Here is a 21,119-nt window from a genome sequence, read left to right as displayed (position 1 = left end):
TGATGTCTGGGTTTTTGTTTGTTTATTTGCTTCAGATTTTATTTACTTGTAGAGAGAAGGGAAGGGAGGGAGAAAGAGAGGGAGGAGGGAGGGAAACATCAATGTGTGAGAGATTTGATCAGTTGCTTCTTGCACACCCCCAACTGGAGGGCCTGGCCCGAAATCCCGATACACACTCTGATTGGGAATCGAACCAGTTACCCTTGGTGTTTACAGGGTGGCACTTAATCCACTGAGCCATACCAGCCAGGGCAGATGTCTTTTTTGAATTGGAACTTGATAATTACATGACAATTAAAAGATCAACTATTTACAAAATCTGATATATTTGATTGTTTTATATGTGCTGATGTCATGTTCTCTATATTTCACATTACACTTTTACTATCATGCAGTTGGCTAGAATCTAAAAAGATCTCTAATGATGTATATGTTAGTTTCAACTGCTGGTAGATGATCAGAAAATACAAATTATTTAACCATCATAATATTGGCGAAAGCTTTTTTATTGTTTTACACTACAGTGTTACTTAATACAAGTTGGTGTTGCTTTTAATGCAGGCATACAGTCATGCAGCGTGGATCTGTCTGTATCTGACTTCATTTGCTCATGCATTTTTGGCATTGTATCAGTAGCTCTTTTTTTGTTTGTTTTCATTATTTTAATTGCTGAGGGTATTTCATTGCATCCATTGTATTCTGCTATTATAGATATGTTCCCCTATTTTTAGCTATTATGAAGAAAGTTGCTTATGAACATTCTTGCATATAGGAGGTACTATGGTCTGAGTGTTTGTATTGCTCAAAATTTGTATGTTAAAACATAACCTCCTCCCTCGCTAGTATAGCTCAGTGGGTTGAGTGCAGGCTGTGAAGCAAAGGGTCGCTGGTTTGATTCCCAGTCAGGGCGCATGCCTGGGTTGCAGGCCAGGTCCCCATTGAGGGCCACATGAGAGTCAACCACACATTGATGTTTCTTCTCTCTTTCTCCCTCCCTTCCCCTCTGTCTAAAAATAAATAAATAAAATCTTTAAAAAATATGTAACTTCCAAGATGGTGATATTGGGAGGGTGGGGCCTTTGGGGGGTAATTGTATCCCGAGGGCAGAGCCATCATGATAGGGATTAGTGCCTTTATAAGAGACTCCAAACAGATCCTTTGCCACCTTCCACCCTGTGAGTACACAGCAAGAAGTTGACAGTCTGCAACCCAGGAGAGGGCCCTCATAGGAACCCAACCATCTGGCACCCTGACCTTGGACTTTCAGCCTCCACAACATTGAGCAATAAATTCCTGATGTTTATAAGTCATCCAGTCCTGTGGTATACAGCAGCCCAACAGACCAAGACAGCAGGATTTGTACATAGTATTACACACACATAGACAATACTTACATATGTATATACATTATGAATTTTTTGGAAGTTATTTATTCTGGACTTGGGTTCTTTGCTGTGTTCTGAAATTTCACATATAATATTACCTCGGAGGTTTTCTTTGACTTAGTTTCTTCAAAGACTAAATTTAAAGGAGGAGAAAATAATTACATGATTTATAGAGTGGAGGCCAAAATAAATTAACTCGCAAGCAAAACTGATAAAGCCTTTGCCATCATTTTCCTTTAATTGTCAAGCCTGTCTTGTAAGGGGTATACGTATGAATTTTTCCATGTGGCTTTTGTAATCCAGAGACAAGTGACCTTTTAGTAAATACATGTTGTGATTACTCTTTCTGTTTTAAAAATGAAGAAACAGTTTTCGGTGATGCTCACTAATTTGCTTATAGTTACTCAGATAGTTAACAAATAATAGAGGAAGTAAATGATAAAGGCAGGATTTGAACTCAGGACTGACTCCAGAGCTGGTCCTTTTCTTTAACCCTCCCTAGCCGTCTGTCCTAGAACATAATTTCTTTATACAGATAAGTTCTCATAGAGAATTTCTTTTAAACAAATGTGATTATATACGTGTTTTTAAATATAGTCTTTTATTCAACCATTCTTTTGGTAAGCATTTACTTTGTTTCCATTTCTTGGCCTCTAAATAATGTTTTACTGTAAACATCCTTACCCATGCTATAAATCTTTTAATTTTATAGAATAGTCTCAGAAGTGCAATTGCTAGAGCAAAGGGTAATGTGTTTTTTAAACTGGTTATTCAGTTTTTATGTGTAATTTACTTACATTCTTTTTGCTTCTCTGAAAGGCTGTAATAGTTCACAGTTCCACCAGCAGTGTAGGAAAGTTATGCGTTGGCCCATATTCCAGTTATCACTGTATTTAGTTTTTTTCCCGTCATTGGGTGTAACTGATGCCCACCCGTCTTTAGCTTGCAGCTCCCCGACTATCAGTAAATTTGAGTGATTTGCTCCTGCATGTATTACCTCTTCATATTCTTTGTATATTTTTCTATTGTTTTTTTAAATGTCAGTTTGTAGGCACTCTCTATATGTTATGTACATTAATCCTCTGTATCTTCATTATAAATATTTTCCTAATAGTTATTTTTTTGTTGTTGATTTTATTCTTTCATGTCATACAAACATTTTCCAATTTTTATGTAGAAAATTGTCTCTTAAGGTCTCAAATAACTTCCAATTTTGTAACTGTAGTTTCCAAGATTTTCTTGCCAGGTTTTTATTGTGTTATGTTATATTTTTACATATTTAATCCATCTGGAGTTTATTTTTGTACATGGCACATGATGCTGGTCCAGTTTCACTTTCTCCCAGATGGATAACCGGGTGTTCTGTTATCCTAGAACTGCCACCTTTGTGCTGTCTTAAATTCTCATAAATACTGGGATTGATTTCTAGATTGTTCTATATATTGATCTGTTTGTATTTTTCTGTATCAATACTATTTTTGTTAAAGTGGCTTTGAGTTATATTCTAGTATCTGGTAAAGCAAGTGTTTTTTTACTGTTTTTTATTTCATGTTTTTTTTATCTATTCTTGCATATTTAAATTTCCATGTAATCCTTAAAATTATTTTCTCCAATTTTACCACCACAACCATAAGGTTATATAAGGATTCTAACTGGAATCACATTTAATTTACTTATTAGTTTAGGGTATAAGTTACATTGTTATAATATTTTTTTATACTGAAGAATATGGTACATTTTTTCTTTGTTCAGATCTTGTTTTATATCTGTTAAAGACTTCAGAGTTGCCTTCATTTATGTTTTGTGTCTCTTCTGTTACATTTATTTTTAAGAATTATCATAGAGTGTTCTTGCTATAGCAAATTAAATATTTTTCCAATTCTCATTTCTAAATGCTAATTGATACTATAGAAAACAGACACTGACTTTTAAAACTTTTTTCTCCATTTACCTCTAGATATATTGATTAGTCCTCCTAATTTTATACTAGCATCTTTTGATTTTCAGGGATTGTATTAATATGACAGCAAAAACACTTGCACTTCTTTTTTCACTGTTTATGCAAGCTACTCATTTTTGGGCTTTGTTTTTGTATTTCATAGAAAGTCCCTTTAACATTTCATATTAAAAGGGCTTGGTGATGATGAACTCCTTGAATTTGATCTTATCTGAGAAGCACTTTATCTGTCCTTCCATTCTGAATGAAAACTTTGCTGGATAGAGCAATCTTGGTTGTAGGTCTTTGGATTTCATGACTCAGAATACCCCTTTCCAGCTCTTTCTTGCCTGTAAGGTCTCTTTTGAGAAATCTGCTGACAGTCTGATGGGAACTCCTTTGTAGGTGACTGTCCCCTTAGCTCTTGCTGCTTCTAGGATTCTCTCTTTCATTTTAATCTTGGCTAATGTAATGATGATGTGCCTTGGTGTGTTCCTTCTTGGGTCCAACTTCTTTGGGACTCTCTGAGCTTCCTGGATTTCCTGGAAGTCTATTTCCTTTGCCAGATTGGGGAAATTCTCTTTTATTATTTGTTCAAATAAGGCTTCCACTCGTGACTCTTCCTCTTCCCCTTCTGGTACCCCTATAATTCGGATGTTGGAGCGTTTAAAGATGTCCTGGAGGTTCCTAAGCCTCTCCTCATTTTTTTGAATTCTTGATTCTTCGTATTTTTCTGTTTGGTCATTTTTTCCTTCCTTCTGGTCTACTCCCTTGATTTGAGTTCCAGTTTCCTTTCCATTACTATTGGTTTTCTGTGCATTTCCATTCATTTCAATTAGTTTAGCCTTCATATGTTCCTCTAATTTGTGACTAAAATCAACCAGTTCTGTGAGCATCCTGATCACCAGTGTTTCGAACTGTGCATCTGAAAGTTTGACTATTTCTTCATCGCTTAGAGTTATTGCCTCTGGGGCTCTGAGTTGTTCTTGAGCCATGTTTTGATCTGTTCGTGCCTGTTACGTATGAGGAGAGGCGTCTTAGGTGTTCACCAGGGTGGGGCCACCCAGGTCGCTGGTTTGTGACGCTATATGTGGGGGCGGGATCAGAGAGGGAGCAATGGCGGTCCTCTTCACTTCCTGCCGCCCTGCGCCCTGCGGTCTCAATGCTCGCCTCTTCACTGGTATCTGCGCGCAAATGCGCAACCGAACGCAGACAGCCAGCCGCACCTCTTCCATGTGTCCACCTGTAGCTAGCCCACACCTGGGATCGCGCCCTCGGCTGCCTGTGCACCTCCCAGGTCAGGGGATCTTCCCTGCCCGACCCGCTCTGCTGCTGGCTTCGCCCCTCTCACGGGTTTAGCTGAGCAGTTCGTTGTTTTCGGACTCTGTATTGTCGATTTCCTGTGTGGTTTGGTTGCGTTTATTGTTGTTAAAACTTTGTTGGTTTTAGATTTGGTTGTATGAGGACGCAAAGTGTTTCTACCTACGCCTCCATCTTGGTGGAAGTCCTCAAGGAATTCTTTTAATAATAGAATAAGTATGCCCTGGCTGGTGTGGCTCAGTTGGTTGGAGCATCCTCCCATAAACCAAAAGGTTGCGGGTTCAATTCTAGTTAGGGCACATGCCTAGGTTGTAGGTTCAGGCCCTGGTTGGGGCATGTGTGGGAGGCAGCCAATCAGTTTTTTCTCTTCCACATAGATGTTCCTCTCCCTCTATTCCCCTTTCTCTGAAATCAGTAAGCATCTCCTTGGATGAGGACAAAATAAAATAGCCCTGGCTGGTGTGGCTCTGTTGACTGCAGTTTTGTCCCTAGACTGAAGGGTTATAGGTTCGATCCCTAGTTGGAGTGCGTGCAAGAAGGCAACCAACCAATTGATGTTCTATCTCCTCCTCTCCCATCCTCTCTCCCTAAAAGCAATGAAAAAATGCCTTCAGGTAAGGATTTAAAAATAAATGAACCAATAAATAAATAAAGCAGTAATAATAGAATAATTAAATAGTAACATTAGGTCTGTCTGGGAAAAGTCCAGCTTTTATATTGTTAATATAACAAGAATAGTTTGCATGACATCAATGTAACCAGGCAGCCAAGGAGAGTGGACTAGAATGTGCATGCATGTAACAAATGACGACTTCACTGTACTAGTCAGTGGGGATGGTACACACCCTTGAGTGAGCACGTTGTACTCTGTGGCTGGTGCATTCAAAATGACAGAGCAAGTAGAGCAACAAATCTGCATCACGTTTTGTGTTAAGCTTAAACATTCCTGTGTAGAGAAGAAACTATTCGGATGATTCAGGAGTCTGCAGCTGTGGGCGACTGGTGACTGGCAGCTTCATCACAACAACACACCCGCTCATGCTTCACACCTCGTGTCACCTAAGTGACTCAGTCCCCCTACAGCCCACATCTGGTGCCCTGCAACTTCTGGCTTTTCCCAAAACTAAAATCACCTTTGAAAAGGGAAGAGATTTTAGACCATCAGTGAGATTCAGGAAAATACAGTGGGGCAGCTGATGGTGATTTGGGAGAACTGTTCGAGGTCCCATGGAGCCTACTTTGAAGGGGACTAAGGCGTCATTGTCCTGTGTACAGTGTTTCTTGTGTCTTGTATCTTCTCCAGTAAATGTCTCTATTTTTTGTCTTACATGGCTGGATACCTTTTGGACAGACCTCATATTCTGATGTTTCTCTTTCCTCCATTCAGTCAGCTTTGTGTTTTGTGTTTTTCAAAACCTATTTGCGTTGTTTTTTGTAGTGGTTTTAGTGATAAACTTTAGTGGTAAGACTCTTTTGCCCTGTATTTTAAGCTTTTATATAGAAACTAAATTAGACCATATAACTCATATTTACATTTCTAATTGTCCAGGGGAGCCCTGGAGGCTGCACCACGTTTTACCAATCTTGAAAAATAATTTAAATATATCTCATGATATTTTATCATTATTCCTGTTGTCTTATATTTGACTAAAAATAACTCTGGTAGATTTGATAATAGTCAAGGATTCAAAATAATCATGAGAATTTGCCTGCGGATACCAAATAGGGTGGGGGGTCAGTTTAGCAAAAAGAGCACTGGCCATGGAGTTAGGAAGCCTGAGGGCTAGTTTCAGCTGTCACTAGCGCATGGGACCTCAGATGAGGTTCTGCATCTGTGACCACTCACTTCCTTTTCCCTGAAGGGAGATTACTGAAATAAAGGGTTGATCTTCCTTTAAACTTTAACATTCTGGAAAATTAGATAGTGTGTTTGAGTCCTGCCCTCCAGAATAGCCCATGAGCCTCCTGTTTCACAGCTGAGTGCTATTGCTGTCTGAGTCTATAAGAAAGTAAGTTGTGAGTGAACTTTTAAAACTGCAGTGGTACCCTCGGTAGTCATAGGTACTCATCGTTAATTTGTTCCAATAAGTGGTGAACAAATGGCAGTTGGTGGAGCATCGTCTCTTGGGAGGTGGCACGGTGACTCATACAAGTTCTAGCAGATGTGATGAGTAGCAGGCAAGCATTGAGTGCTGAAATACTTTTTCTTGTCAGAATGTGACAAGTACCAGGTTTGACAAGCTCTGAAGCCAACAGGTTGCCGAGGTACCACCGTATATTGTTTGCTTCCATGTAGCAGTTGCTGTAGTAGGTCTGCTGTAGGCTGTCCAACCCCAAATTCATATGTTGAAATCCTCACCCCCAGTATGTTGGTATTTGGAGATGGAGACTTTGAGGTGGTTAAGTGAAGAGTGCCAGAGTACAGTGCCCTTATTAATGAGCTTAGTATCCTCCTAGAAGAAGACCCCAGAGAGGTCTCTTGCCCCTTCCACCCTGTGAGCACATAGTGACAGACAGTCATGGGTCCGCACCAGACACAGTTGGCCAATACCTTGCTTGGACTTCCTGTCTTCAGAACTGTGGGAGATAAATTTCTGTTGTTTATAAACCTTTAGTTTGTGGTATTTTGTTATAGTGGCACAGATTCACTAAGACAAGGTTTCTTCACATAGTTACCTGTGAGAATAATTTTAAGCCCCCATATCCCATCTCTGTAAAGTTACGTCCCCACTAGTGAGTTTCTGTAAGTCATATCTGACCAGAGAGATTCGAAAGGTTTCATGAATTACTAGACTGAAACATAAATTTGATCCTATTAAATTAAAATTGCTTTAGTTTGACAACTTTTGATCTACAGTAGGTAATTTCATGTGCCTCAGCCTAATAATTACACGTGAACTAAACAGTTATCAAACTGGGGTTTTACTTGAAAGATCTTTTCATCTAAAAGCAAAATTGCATGCTGTCTTATTAGGGATTTGTTATTTAGTCAGTCAAAAATACCTTTTAAAATTACAAAAAGGAACTGGAAAAAAGTACCTTTGAAAATCAGCTTTTTTGCCAGTGCTGTGTGAGGCATCATGGATATGCCCATGAATAAAATATACCTGTTCCCTGGTTTGGGGGAGTCTACAGTCTAGTGAGGAAATAGGCAGTTAACTGACCAGTTACAATAAAGTTTTATGAGCGCTGTACATACTGATGTGAAAAATGACAAGAAAATCTTCTCATCTAAGAGTTCTAAAAGGTGTCTTGTTCAGAAATTATCAGGGGGGCATTGTTGGGGTAGATAGGGTGCTGCATTGGCATATGCAGTTTTAAAAGTCAGAGTGAAAAGCTTGTGTTCAAGGGTGAGAAAGAGCCTGGCAATTTCATGGTGTGTGAAAGGAGGTAAGTCCAGAAAAGGTGGGTAGGGGCTAGATCTTAGAAAACCTAAATGAGACATATTGAAGATTTCAGGCAATAGAAAGTCACTGAAGCTTTTTAAGCAGGCAAGTGATATAGTCAGGTTTGGAAGGCAGTATGCAAACTGGTTTAGAGTGTCCATCTAAAAGCAGGTTGTCTTTTTTTTTTTTTTTTTAAGATTTTATTTATTTTTAGAGAGGTGGAAGGGAGGAAGAAAAGAGGCAGAGAAACATCGAGTGGTTCCCTCTCACATACCCCCTACTGGGGACCTGGCCTGCATTCCTGACTGGGAATCGAACCATTGTCCCTTTGGTTTGTAGGCCGGTATTCAATCCACAGAGCCACACCAGCCAAGGCTAAAGATTTTTATTTTTATTTTTAGAAAGAGGGGAAGGTCGGGAGAAAGGGATGGAAATATCCATATGAGAGATACCTTGATCAGTTTGTTGCCTGCAACCCAGGCATGTGCCCTACCTAAATGGGGGGGGAGGTCAAGTCAAGAAACATGTGTAAAGGACCCATGGACCAAGAAAGCGGGGATCAGGGGAGGACTGAATGTGAGAGGTGGTGGGTAGATAGGGCAGGGGAGAATAATGGGGGGGGATGGGGACAACAGTAAAGAATAAATTTTGAAATTTGAAAAAAAAGTAAAAGGAGATTGTCTTGATTCAAATCCTAGTTCTACTTACTGCATTCAAGCCATTGACATTGGGTGATTTAACATTAGACTTTTGTTTCCTTATCTGTAAAATGGGATAATGGTATCTTATTTGTAGAGTTAGAATTAACATAGAACTTCCGCCAAGATGGAGGCATAGGTGGAAGCACTGCGCCTTCTCGCACAACCAAGTTTAAAAACAACAAAGTTTCAGGAACAAAAACGCAGCCAAACCACAGAAAATTGAACTACGTGGAAATCTGACAACAACGAACCCTTCAGCTAAACCAGTAAGAGGGGCAGAGCCAGAAGCAGAGCGGGGTCAGGCAGGAAAGATCCACCGGACTGACGGGGCCGAGACCCAGGTGCTCCTGCAGCCATGGGTGGATCCCAGGTGTGGAGAAGCGGGCAGACCCACTGAGGGCACAAGGTGGTGGGCCCACTGAGGGCTGATTGCAGTCACACATTTGTGCTCAGATAAACCGGTGAAGAAGCCAGCAGTGAGACGGACCACGCAGGCAGGCCCCAGTGGCAGGAAGCAGCAGAGGGAACTGCCATTGTCCCTCTCTGACCCCGCCCCCTCCTAAAGCATCACAAACCAGCAACCTGGGTGGCCCTGCTCTGGTGAACAACTAAGGCTCCCCTCCTTATAAGTGTTCCTGGAAAGAAGTATTCCAAGTCATGAAATCCAAAGATATACATCCAAGATTGCTCTATCCAGGAAAGTTTTCATTTAGAATGGAAGGACAGATAAAGTGCTTCTCAGATAAGATCAAATTCAAGGAGTTCATCATCGCCAAGCCCGTATTATATGAAATGTTAAAGGGACTTACCTAAGAAAAAGAAGATAAAAAAGATGAACAGTGAAAGGACAGCAAACTCACAGTTATTAAGAACCACACCTAAAACAAAAGCAAACTAAGAACCATAGAAATGAAGATCACGGGGAGGTTTAGTAACAGGGGAGTGAGAGAAGGAGAAGGGGGGGAGAAGGTACAGAAAATAAGCATAGACGGTAGGTAGAAAATAGATAGGGGGAGGGCAAGAATAGTAGGGGAAATATAGAATCTAAAGAACTTGAGACACATGGTCATAAAGTAAAGGGGGGCTGGTGGGGGAGGGGGCGTGCAGGGGGAGGGGAATGAAGGGGGAAATAGAACAACTGTAATGGCAATAATCAAAAAAGGCAGAAAACTACTTGAACAACAATTAAAATTAAAAAGTAAAAAGAACATAGATAATGACCATGATAAGTATGAATTACTGCTTAGGTATTGTTGTTGTTCGTACTACCACTTTTAGTTTTAGAAAGATCATTCTGGCTACTGTAGTGAGAATAGAGTAAGATTAATTGCGGCAAAACCTGTTAGGAATTTAGGCAAGACACAATTGTGACTTGCAGTGGAGTGGCAAAGGGATAGATAGAGAAGGAGACTTTTCTAGAGAAATTTCAGAGGTTGAATCCTTGGTTCTTAATGACTAAATGAATGTGGGAGATGAAGAGGGAGGAGTAGAAGATGAATTAAAGTACCCCAAATTGGTTTTGTAATAATGTCTCTATAAATACACCTCCATCCGCTGAACTAAAATAATATGTTAATTAAACAAACTTAAAACCCACTTTTACCAAATAATAAACAGCAGTGCCCAGAAGTGAATCTGATGAATTTGAAGAAATGAGATTAACCCTTTCTTATGTATAATTGTTAAACCACTAAATAAGTTGGGACAAGGATATTATATATATATATATATATATATATATATATATATATATATATATATATATATAATGTGAAAAGTATTCCTTTTTTGTTTCATGTTTCTCTTCTTGCCTTATTTCCTTCTTAGTTCTATCATCTTGTTATTTTAATTTTTTTTAGTTTTAGGTGGAATCATATATGTAAAAGTTGCCATTTTTATAGATCAGGAAAATATTTAATCAGAAATGAAATGGTTAAATCTTGGCATCCTCATATGTTTCGTCCAGTTATATTCTCATTCTGTAAGAATTTTTAACTGAGGCTCTGAGGGGTCATTTTGAGTTGAATGGTGGACCAATGACTCTCTGAAGGAGTATTGCTCAGATGGCATAAGGACAAGTGGAACTGAGCCCCATGGAGCAGGTGACTTAATCTGCCATCACTCATTCAGGGAGACTCAGAGAGGACATCTCATTGCCAAGTGTTCTCATTAGCTTTACCAAAAGGGACATGCTATATGTTATTTTGGCTCATTTTTTAAAAACTGATTAAATAATACATAGAAATTGGGAGATTCATAAAATGAATAAAACCATGAAGAATAAATTAAAATAGCACTTATAATCCAACCATCCAGTGAAAAATAAGAGTTGAAGTTTATTTATTTTTTATCCTTACCTGAGGACATGCTTATTGCTTTTAGAGAGGGAGGAAAAGAGGGAGGGGGGGTAGAGAAACATGGATTGGTAGCCTCTCATATGCACACCAACCAAAAGAACTGCACCTGCAATCCAGGCGTGTGCACTGACTGGGAATTGAACCTGAAACCTTTCAGTTCACAGGACAATGCTCCAACCAACTGAGCCACACTGGCCTGGGCTAGAGCTGATTTTTTAAAAATTATTTCTTTATTAGAGAGAGGGAGAAAGGAAGTAGGAAGAGAGGGAGAGAAACATCAATGTGTGGTTGCCACTTGTGTACCCCCTATTGAGGACCTGGCCTGCAACGCAGGCATGTGCCCTAACTGGGAATCGAACTGATGACCATTTGGGTTGCAGGCCGGCTCTCAGTCCACTGAGCCACATCAGCCAGGGTGAGAGTTGATTTTTCATGTATTGTTTTCCAGTCAAGTATGCAAAATAGTTGTTCTCTCTTTTATAAAAATCAAATATATTATGAGACTGCATTATTTTAAAAAAGAAATGAATGTATAGATTTTTGGGAGGATGTAGATTTATTGCCCCCATGTTATTAATAAGTTGTCTCTTCTGAAGAAAATGTTTTTCTTTAAAACTAAACATTCAACTCTTGACTGACTTTAAGAAGTGCAGCCATCGGGCTTTTTTTTTTTTTTCATTCAGTAGTTTGCATTTTTATTCTATTGATAGTTTCCGTTAATGCACAAAATTTTTATATTTTATGAAATACAATTTGTTGTTTTATGGGGTTTTTTTTTTGCCTGTGCTTTTAATGTCACATACAAGATTCCTCGCCAAATCTAATATCATGAAGCTTTTGCTATTGGGCTTTAAAAAAAAAAAAGTTTTCTATGTGAATATTTTGATTACAGCTCCAAGAGCGGTTTTACTCAAATAAAAACAAAGTTGGAAGACTTGTTATATTATACTAATGACAGTAATATACCAGCTTATAGTTGCAATACATTTTATTACATTTTAAGTTATCAGCCAATGTAATACATTTTTATCAGCATAACTATGTAGTTTCAAACTCAAGTAACCTTGGGTGTAGAGAGAATAATTACATGCCCAGATTCACAAGGAGTTGTAATAGTCTGAGCTCCTTACTTTGACAAATGCTTTTCCTGTTTATTGAACTGTAACTCTCAGAAATCATTCCTTGTTTTCATTTACTATTTATTAAGCACTCAAAGATGGGAGTTTAAAAATGAAGTCTGTGGCAGATGGTTTGGCTGGAGGGCAAGGGGTTGGGGGATGTGGTACAGCGGTATCCACTGGAGAGGCTGCGGGGGGCCATTGACTCGTCTTGAACAGCAGAGTACTGGAAGGAAGCATGTGGTACTAGATATAGCTGTATTAGAAACAATATATTAGGAAGAGGAACAAGGCTACTAGAAGTCTAGACTATATTTAATGATGGACTAAAGTAAAGTGTTAAATACTGAAGTGGAAGTGAATTTGAGAGCTGGTGTAGAAGTAGATTTCCAGGACATGGTGCCTAAAAACAATACATTGAGGGAGAGAGTGGTCAGGATGATTCCTAAGTTTCATTCTTGAATGCCTGGGAAAAAAACAAGAGGAAAACTGTTTGTGAATTTGAGAGCTGGTGTAGAAATAGATTTCCAGGACAGGGTGCCTAGGAACAGTACATTGAGGGAGAGAGTGGTCAAGATGTTTCCTAAGTTTCATTCTTGAATGCCTGGGAGAAAACAAGAGGAAAACTTTTTTTTTAATTTGGTAGGAAAACTGTATTTAATATTTGGGTGCTATGGGTGAAGTCTCTACAGGACAACTGGGTAGTAGATGTGTGTTAGCAGTCAAATTGTAGATGCAGAAAGGACCTCAGGAGTGAATTCATGGCTGGAGACACAGGCAGAGAAATTATTTGTGCAGAGGGAATAATTGATTCCATATCATCTCCTTTCTAGGTATCATCATTGAGCTAGCCTCAGCAAAGTGTTTAAATAACTGTTGTGTGTCTTAGAGCGGGGCGGTCATAGTAAGAGAGGGCACTTAGGATTCAGGAGCCCAGCCTTAAGCAGTGCTGCATGATCGGGAGGAAAGCACAGGCTGTTTCAACTGTGAGAAAAGAAAATTAGTCAAGTTGTATACGCCCTCTGTGATAAGTATTGGAAAGTCTCCTTTATTTCTCAACAACCCCATGAAATAGGGAGTGTTGAGATGCTTTCCACAGGTGACGAAACCAAGTCTGAGAGAGGCTCAAGTGACAGAAGAGCTAGGGCTGGAACCAGGAGAGTTCAGTGCTGTGGCTCTGCTCACACTGCACCACACACAGTGCTGTGCCCTCTTCAAGACCTGTCAGACGCTGCTGCCAGGCTCATTCTCAGGAGGTGTTTGAGTTTCTTGCCTTTGTGCAATAAGTGTTGTGCTTCAGATCTTAAAATGTAATTAATTGAGTTCTGGTTATGGATGGTTGTTTGCCTGCCGTGAGAAAGCGTGTATGTGAAACAACGAGACTTGGGTCACATAATATATTTTCCACCCAGGTGTGCAGACCTTCTGGAAGGCTTACAAGTAACCAACATTTATTTTCTTTTGCAATATTGGATCTTTGGAACTTTATTTAGAAAGGTGAATTGAGAATCCAAAGACACCTGGGGGGAATAATAAAAATATACATTTTCTAATTAGCTGAAAATTATCATCATTTATGACATTATCAGAAGAGCCACAATGCAATCCCACTTTGCATTGTTTTAAGTAGACACAAACAAAATTGTGTATTCTGAGATTCAAAGGTTAATTTGTACCATGCCACTTCCTGTAATTTTCAAGCCTGGCTGAAACAATACCTTTACTTTTCCATCTTTTATTATATATGTATGTACTGAGCCTCAGGGAACTAGAGCAAGACATGGCATCTCAAAACCATAGGATAATGGTAAATGCAGGAAAAATGTAATTTCTGTGTGTGTACTATTTCTGCACTACTAAGAATGGGTAAGATTTTCTTTGTTTTTTCTCAAAAAAACCCCTGATATTTAAGTTTGCTTGCTATTTTGGTCATCTTTCTTAATATTGGCCAACATCCAGTGAATCATGAGAGAAAATTAATGCTGCAATTTTAGCTTTCTGGCTGGAACTTCATGTGCTGCTGAATGACCATTCCTCAATCGCCATGCACTGTTAATGCACGGGGCGCTTTCATGCTTTCACGTTGTTCTTTGTTCCCTGGGAAAATGCTACAAGAAAATGGGAATTTCCTCTCAGCATTACCTACCCCTCTGGCAGTGCATTTCAGTCTTAATTCCTGGCTGGCACAATGTCCCAGTTACTACCTCTTTTCCTTACTAGCAGTTTGAGTTCTCTCTGTTCATCTACCAAAAGGGGGATTCCAGACAGACGAGGAAACAGCTTTGAAACCCTGCACTGCGGGCATGTTCATTTAGTCCCCCACTATGCAATCTGGAAATCTGGTGATGAATCCTAATGAGCTGCCGAAGATGCCAGAGCATGTGCCTGCATAGGCATTTTCTTTCCCCTCCCCCCGCTGCTTCTCTTTCCCAAGCCCCCTCTTTCCTGATTTCCCCTCCTACTCCTTTATCCCCTCCCTCTGTGTCTCAGTGCTGCAGTAAACCCGGCTGAGACACATTCCTGCTTTGCGAGGCTTTCTGTTAAGGATGTTGTGTGGCTTTTGTTTGGATTGCAGCATGCAGAATTACAGGTAACACTCTGAAATTGAGTTAGGCAGACGAATTCTGTTGAGATGTTTTCAAAGAGGCAAAATATTGCACGGGAATCAAGAAAATAAGTTATTTTAGTTAATTTTATTCATGGTAATTATGGTAAAATGTTTTTAGAAATGCAATAAGCAGATTCCTTTTCTCCCCCAAAAGGCTCCGGCAATAGGAAAATGGGGGTAGATTGATCTGACTACAATTGATTTTGTTTTATGTTGATCACGAAAGCTTGCTGTTGCTGCGCCTCCTCTGGAGAGTAAGGACCCATTAGTTATGTGGGGTGCTGGGTAGTTCTTAGTGGGTTGGGGTGGGGTGGGAGGGGTGATACCAGCCTGAGCTAGCCAGATTCTTTGATTTTTGTATTGGGATGTAAAATATAAAATGCTCTCTCCTTTTCTTCTATCAGCTGTTCAGAGGAGACTCATTACAACTCCTGCTGAAGCTCCTAATTTTCTTCCCTTGTCTTCTGCCCCTACCCCCTACCCTTATTGGCCTGAAGACATTGTACCCAGACTTTGCCTTACTCCCCTGGCACTATGTATACGGTAAACGTGGTACTATGGCCGCATCTGGGACTGGCCAGACAACTGCTGCTGGCTCTCCCTATTCCAAGGACTTAAAGGGGGATTGCACTGCAGGCAATGCATCAGAGCAGCAGCATCGCGAGCCCTGGGACTGAGGCTCCTTGGGCATTATTACAAACACACAGAGCTGACCGCAATGACAGCAGCTGCTCCTTTGAACTGTTGGAAGCAGCCAAGCGGCAGCATGAAGTGAGAGATCACTCCTGAGCTCAAGATGAACTCCACCTTGGATGGTAATCAGAGCAGCCACGCTTTTTGCCTCTTGGCGTTTGGCTATTTGGAAACTGTCAATTTTTGCCTTTTGGAAGTGTTGATTATTGTGTTTCTAACTGTATTGATAATTTCTGGCAACATCATTGTGATTTTTGTATTTCACTGTGCACCTTTGTTGAATCACCACACTACAAGTTATTTTATACAGACTATGGCATATGCTGACCTCTTGGTTGGAGTCAGCTGCCTGGTTCCTTCTCTATCACTCCTCCACTACCCGCTTCCAATAGAGGAGTCCTTGACTTGCCAGGTGTTTGGTTTTATAGTATCAGTTCTGAAGAGTGTCTCCATGACTTCTCTGGCTTGTATCAGTATTGATAGATATATTGCCATCACTAAACCTTTAACCTATAACACCCTGGTTACACCCTGGAGACTTCGCCTGTGTATTTTCCTCATTTGGCTATATTCTACACTGGTCTTTCTGCCTTCTTTTTTCCACTGGGGCAAACCTGGATATCATGGAGATGTGTTTCAGTGGTGTGCAGAGTCCTGGCACACCAACCCCTACTTCACCCTGTTCATCGTGATGATGTTATATGCCCCAGCAGCCCTCATTGTGTGCTTCACCTATTTCAACATCTTTCGCATCTGCCAACAGCACACAAAGGAAATCAGCGAAAGGCAAGCTCGGTTCAGCAGCCAGAGTGGGGAGACTGGGGACGTGCAGGCCTGTCCTGACAAGCGCTATGCCATGGTCCTCTTTCGGATTACTAGTGTGTTTTACATCCTCTGGTTGCCGTACATCATCTACTTCTTGTTGGAGAGCTCCACTGGCCACAGCAGCCGCTTCGCATCCTTCTTGACCACCTGGCTTGCTATTAGTAACAGTTTCTGCAACTGTGTCATTTATAGTCTCTCCAACAGTGTCTTTCAAAGGGGACTAAAGCGCCTTTCAGGGGCCATGTGTACTTCTTGTGCAAGTCAGGTCGTAGCTAAGGACGCTTACACAGTAAGGAGCAAAGGCCCTCTTAATGGATGCCATGTCTGACGTAGTTCAGATCCTAGATCACTATGTGTACATGTGTTTCCTTTATCTCTCTTTGTATTCCTGGCTCACTAGAAAATGTGGGACAAAATTATTTGAAAGCAATAGGAAACAAATGATGAATCCAAAACACCTTTTAAGTTTGCAGAAATGATTTTCTTAAAAAGTGCTTTTATATCAGAAGAACCAGGACCGTGAAAATAAATTGCTCTTGGTTCCAATTTTTGTAATGTCATGGAAATGACTACACTTCTCAGATTTAATAAAGTCATATCTAACACCTCTCCAGTTGGCACGACCGAACTTGGGTGTGAAAAGCGTCAGCATTTTAAAAAGTCATCGTTTTCTAGTTGCTCTTCTGGGTTCTTTCCAGTTGTTTGTGCTTCATGTGCAATTGATTTCTTTTAACAGGGGATATTAAAATGCAGTGATGAATTACCAGGGTTTTAACATTTTGTTTATATATGTCAAAGTATAACATTGCAAATTAGAATACTGTCATTTATAAATTCAAACGTTTTATGTGTTATTCTCTTGAGAATTCTCAATACAGTGAATAATGAGGACATTTAAATATTAATTTTAGAATTTTGCAATAATCATGATGCAAAAGTATAGCCAAATACTAGACAGTTTACAGAAATCTGAGCTGTTTTGTGCCATGCTTTATGGAGATCTAAGGAGATGTGTGCATAGAAAGTGATTCTGTTGCAGTGATTTTGCCCATGCTTTTGTGTATGTATTGAGAATATTTTGAGTTAGATTTCTCTTTTACAGTAAAATGTACATTTAGTTCATTTTTAAATAGAAGGGGATTAGTTGAGATATTCTCTTTGTGGTTAAATGGAATCAAGTAATAAAGAAGTAGCAAGTAGTTCTCTTTCAAAGCATTCTTTTAATTAGTGTTAAGGAATCCACATTTTGATAAGAGGAGAAATTCTGACTTATCTATGTCTCTTCTTGTCCTTTTCTTTTGGGATACAGTTCTTTCCTCAGTCTTTTTTTTTTCTTTTTAAGCCAAAATACTAGCAAAATCTATAAGAATTTTTATTCTATAGAATTATTGAGAATGCTGTGTATTTATATGTAGCAGTGATGTTTTGTTCTTAAAGTGAGCAAGAGACTTATTTTACTAAAAGGAAAGAGGGATTTCCTAGCAGTTCCATGCATGAAAGTATTTCCTCTACTTTTTTTATTGCTTTTAATGTTTTGAAGTCTTCGGGGGACTTGCATGATCTCTGCCTTTGGCTAGAAGTTGTGATCTGAATGCAACAGTGATGTTCAGGGAGATAGAAGGTGGAAAAACCCAAGGGATGTGAGTGAAAGTAGATTTTTGAATCCAAGAAAGGACATGGATATTTATAAAATAGGCAAACAGGCTTTGGTTTTCCATCATGATATGGGGAAAGTTTCTACCCCTTTTAAAATAAAGGGCAGCTTTATTATGCTAGGTTTTAGATGTCAATTTCACTTTAAACTCAGATGTGTTCTATTTAAACTTTTTAAATTTTAAGTTATTAAGTAGTATGTAATATTTAAACTTAAGATTCTGAGTTCTTCCCCAAAACTTGCTTGCTCTTTATATTTAGTGTTAGAAAATTTGATTCTAAGTCGTTTCAAACTTTAGAATTCATATTGGAATTGCAAGTTAAGTTAGTAATGTCTTTAAATTGCCATTTCAAGTGGAAAACCTAAACAGTTGTATACATTTCCTCTTTATTGAAGGAGCACAGTTGCACAAGAAAAAAAAAACACTTTTTTTTTCATGTATGTTGGAGAATGCAGCATGTTCAAGTTTGCACAGCTTGCCTGAGAATTTTTAGTTAAGCAACTATGGAAATTTTAAAGAGTTTTTATAGAAAACTGAAGTAAAATCAGTATATTTTACTTTTGGGGGGTGCTGAGCGAGCCCTTTCAATCTTTTCCTCCAGTCTGGTTCCATCTTGTCATCATGGAAATTTTCAAATGGCTGATCAAGCTGGTCTTTTAGTGATTGGAAAGGCAGCTCTTTTAATAATAGCTTTTGTTAATAGGTTTTTACGTTTTTGTCTTGATGTCAAATGTAGGTGTGATTAGAGATTTTTTGTTTTCGCATTAGAGACTCTGTCAGTGTCTCAGTCTAAAAAGTAAAGTAGAAACTAAGTAGTTAGAACAATTTAAAGAAAAATGAAGCTTCCACCCCCCTTGCCAACTGATACTTGCTTAATATGAGATGTTTTTCCAGTTTATCTTACCTTCATTGGACTATACAAACTCTAAGGTTTTCCAAGTATCAGTGCTATTCTCACATTGTCTATATTGCTTTTTAATTTATATTTTCATGTGTATATTTGTGTATGTTGGGGTGAAGGGGACGCGCTTGGATGCAGTCATGCAGTCTTCTGTGGCTAGGGGCAGTTTCTACGTGATACACATTTGGAGAGCTTGTATTTAAGTAATCTTTTCATCCTGGCATACTTAATGCAGCATTTGATGATGTTCGGGTTAAATACCAATCTGACTAGATCAGAGTGAGAAAAAAAGTATATTTTTAGACTCAATTACCTTGGGCTTTGGCAAGACAGTACATTTAACTTTATATGGTATATGACTGGTATCAGAGGAAGCATAAGCTTTTGTTGATTATGTTGAAATTTATGTTGAATAGTACACCTTAAAATAAGACCATACTAATTGTTATATTTGTAAATTAGTTGTGTGTTTTTGTATAGTGGTTTATTTTAGCAAAGGTGTAGTTTTTTTTTTTTTTCTGTTAGAGCAGAAAAGCAGTAACAAAAAGACAAGTGCTCCATTTTAATGAAGAACTACCTTAAACCAGAATGGGTATTTTAATTTTTTATGAATCTATTGAATCACCCTAAATTCTATTTGGAAAGGGTTTTCTTTAAGCTTTATTGCTGGATAAATTCCTTTTTATAATGACTTTTCCTTTTTACTTGAATTATGTTTTCAGTGTTTTAAGGATTGGGAAAACTTGAATTTTTATGCTAAGAATGCATTGCCCACCTCTTTGAACTTGAAAATAAAGCAACAAGGTTGCAGGTTCTCATATAATATGGTTGTTTCTGGGAGCATTTTAAGCTTTTAAGGTTTGATTTAAAAATCTGCACAGTGGCCTGGGCCAGGTGGCTCAGTTGGTTGAAGCGTTGTTCCGAGCACCAAAAAAGGTTGCAGGTTCCATCGCTGGTCAGGGCACAGACCTAGGATGTGGGTTTGATCCGTGGTCCAGGCATGTACGGGAGGCAACCAATCGTTGTTTCTCTCTCTCTCCCTCTTCCTCTCTCTCTAAAATCAATGAATATATCCTCAGGTGAGGATTTTAAAAAATCTGCAGAGTGGTTTTGTACAAAATGTTTTAATTTCACTATGTGGTTTTGTATCATAAAAGATTTGTTAAATAAATTATTGGCAAACTAAAACTGTTCTGAGCAGAGTTTTGGGAGTTTAAGGATGGGAAAGTAGTTGTGCACTGTGAGATTTGTTAAAAGTCTTCATTGATCAGTCTCTATGTTGATTTTTGCTAAGTATTTCATGCTGAAGAAAAACTAAATATTATAAATTAAATGGGCATATTATTAATATATTTTTCAACCCTGGGAATACAGACATTTTTTATGGCTTTAAATGAATCATTTGGCTTTTTTATTTTTTCAAAACTTGGAGACAAAAGACATCATAGTATGCCGAAATGAACTTTGAACTGAGAATCAGAAAATCTAGGTTACTGTTATTTTTATACTAATTAGTTTTTACTCCTTCACTTTTAATCTGTCAGCCAGAGATCACTAGTCTTTTAAGAAAATCATCTCATAAAATACAGAGCCCAGAACAAAAGAAATCAGAGGAAACAGAAACAGTGTCAGTCACAGAAGAAAATGTCAAAAAAATTTCAACTGTAACATTTTCAGAGATTTTTGTATTCATTAAAAGAAAATAGAATGCCATAAAAAACAAACTGAAAGATGATAAGAAAGAGCTCTTGAGATTTAAAGTATAATCAGACTTTTTATAACTCAGAAAAGTTGGAAGATAAAATTGAAGTAGGCCAGACAGGGAAGCAACAGACATTAAAATAAACTAAAAACAAGACAAGTTAGAGGCTCCATCAGGGAGGCTCAGTATCTAGCTAGCATGATTTTTAGAAACAAAATAGAGAAAAAGAAAGAAGGAAATTCTCAAATATCAGTAGAAGATTTTCCGAAACTATGGGATATGAGTTTTCACAATAAAAAGGACCAGCTTAATATAATAAAAAGACTTTGATGGCAAATCATTATAAAATTTCAGAACACTGGAGACGAAAATCCTAAAAGCTTCTTGGTCTGGAGTAGGGACAGGAGAGTGGAAACAAACTAAGTTAGAGGGATCTGAATAGCATTAGACTTTTCACCACAATGAAGCAGAAAATAAGGAATAAATTCAGTGTTTTGCAAAGTGATTTTTTTTTAAATTTTTTATTGATTAT

The 21,119-nt window shown here is 38.7% G+C and overlaps 2 protein-coding genes across 5 annotated transcripts in view; both read left to right on the top strand.

The window, feature by feature from the left end:
• Nucleotides 1-21,119, top strand: part of RABGAP1 (RAB GTPase activating protein 1) — a 158,085-nt gene that overhangs the window by 81,166 nt on the left and 55,800 nt on the right. The window lies entirely within an intron of this gene.
• GPR21 (G protein-coupled receptor 21) lies at nucleotides 14,156-16,939 on the top strand. Its single transcript, XM_037165397.2, has 2 exons — nucleotides 14,156-14,793; nucleotides 15,216-16,939. Exon 2 carries the CDS (start codon nucleotides 15,608-15,610, stop codon nucleotides 16,655-16,657), a length of 1,050 nt encoding a protein of 349 aa, XP_037021292.1. The 5' UTR covers nucleotides 14,156-14,793; nucleotides 15,216-15,607; the 3' UTR covers nucleotides 16,658-16,939.

Source organism: Artibeus jamaicensis, unplaced genomic scaffold (assembly GCF_021234435.1).
Source record: "Artibeus jamaicensis isolate MK-2021 breed Jamaican fruit bat unplaced genomic scaffold, CSHL_Jam_final contig_3275, whole genome shotgun sequence".
NCBI classification, from domain to species: Eukaryota; Metazoa; Chordata; class Mammalia; order Chiroptera; family Phyllostomidae; genus Artibeus; species Artibeus jamaicensis.
The sequence above is the reverse complement of the archived record's forward strand: the minus strand, read 5'-3'. Positions and strand labels throughout refer to the sequence as shown.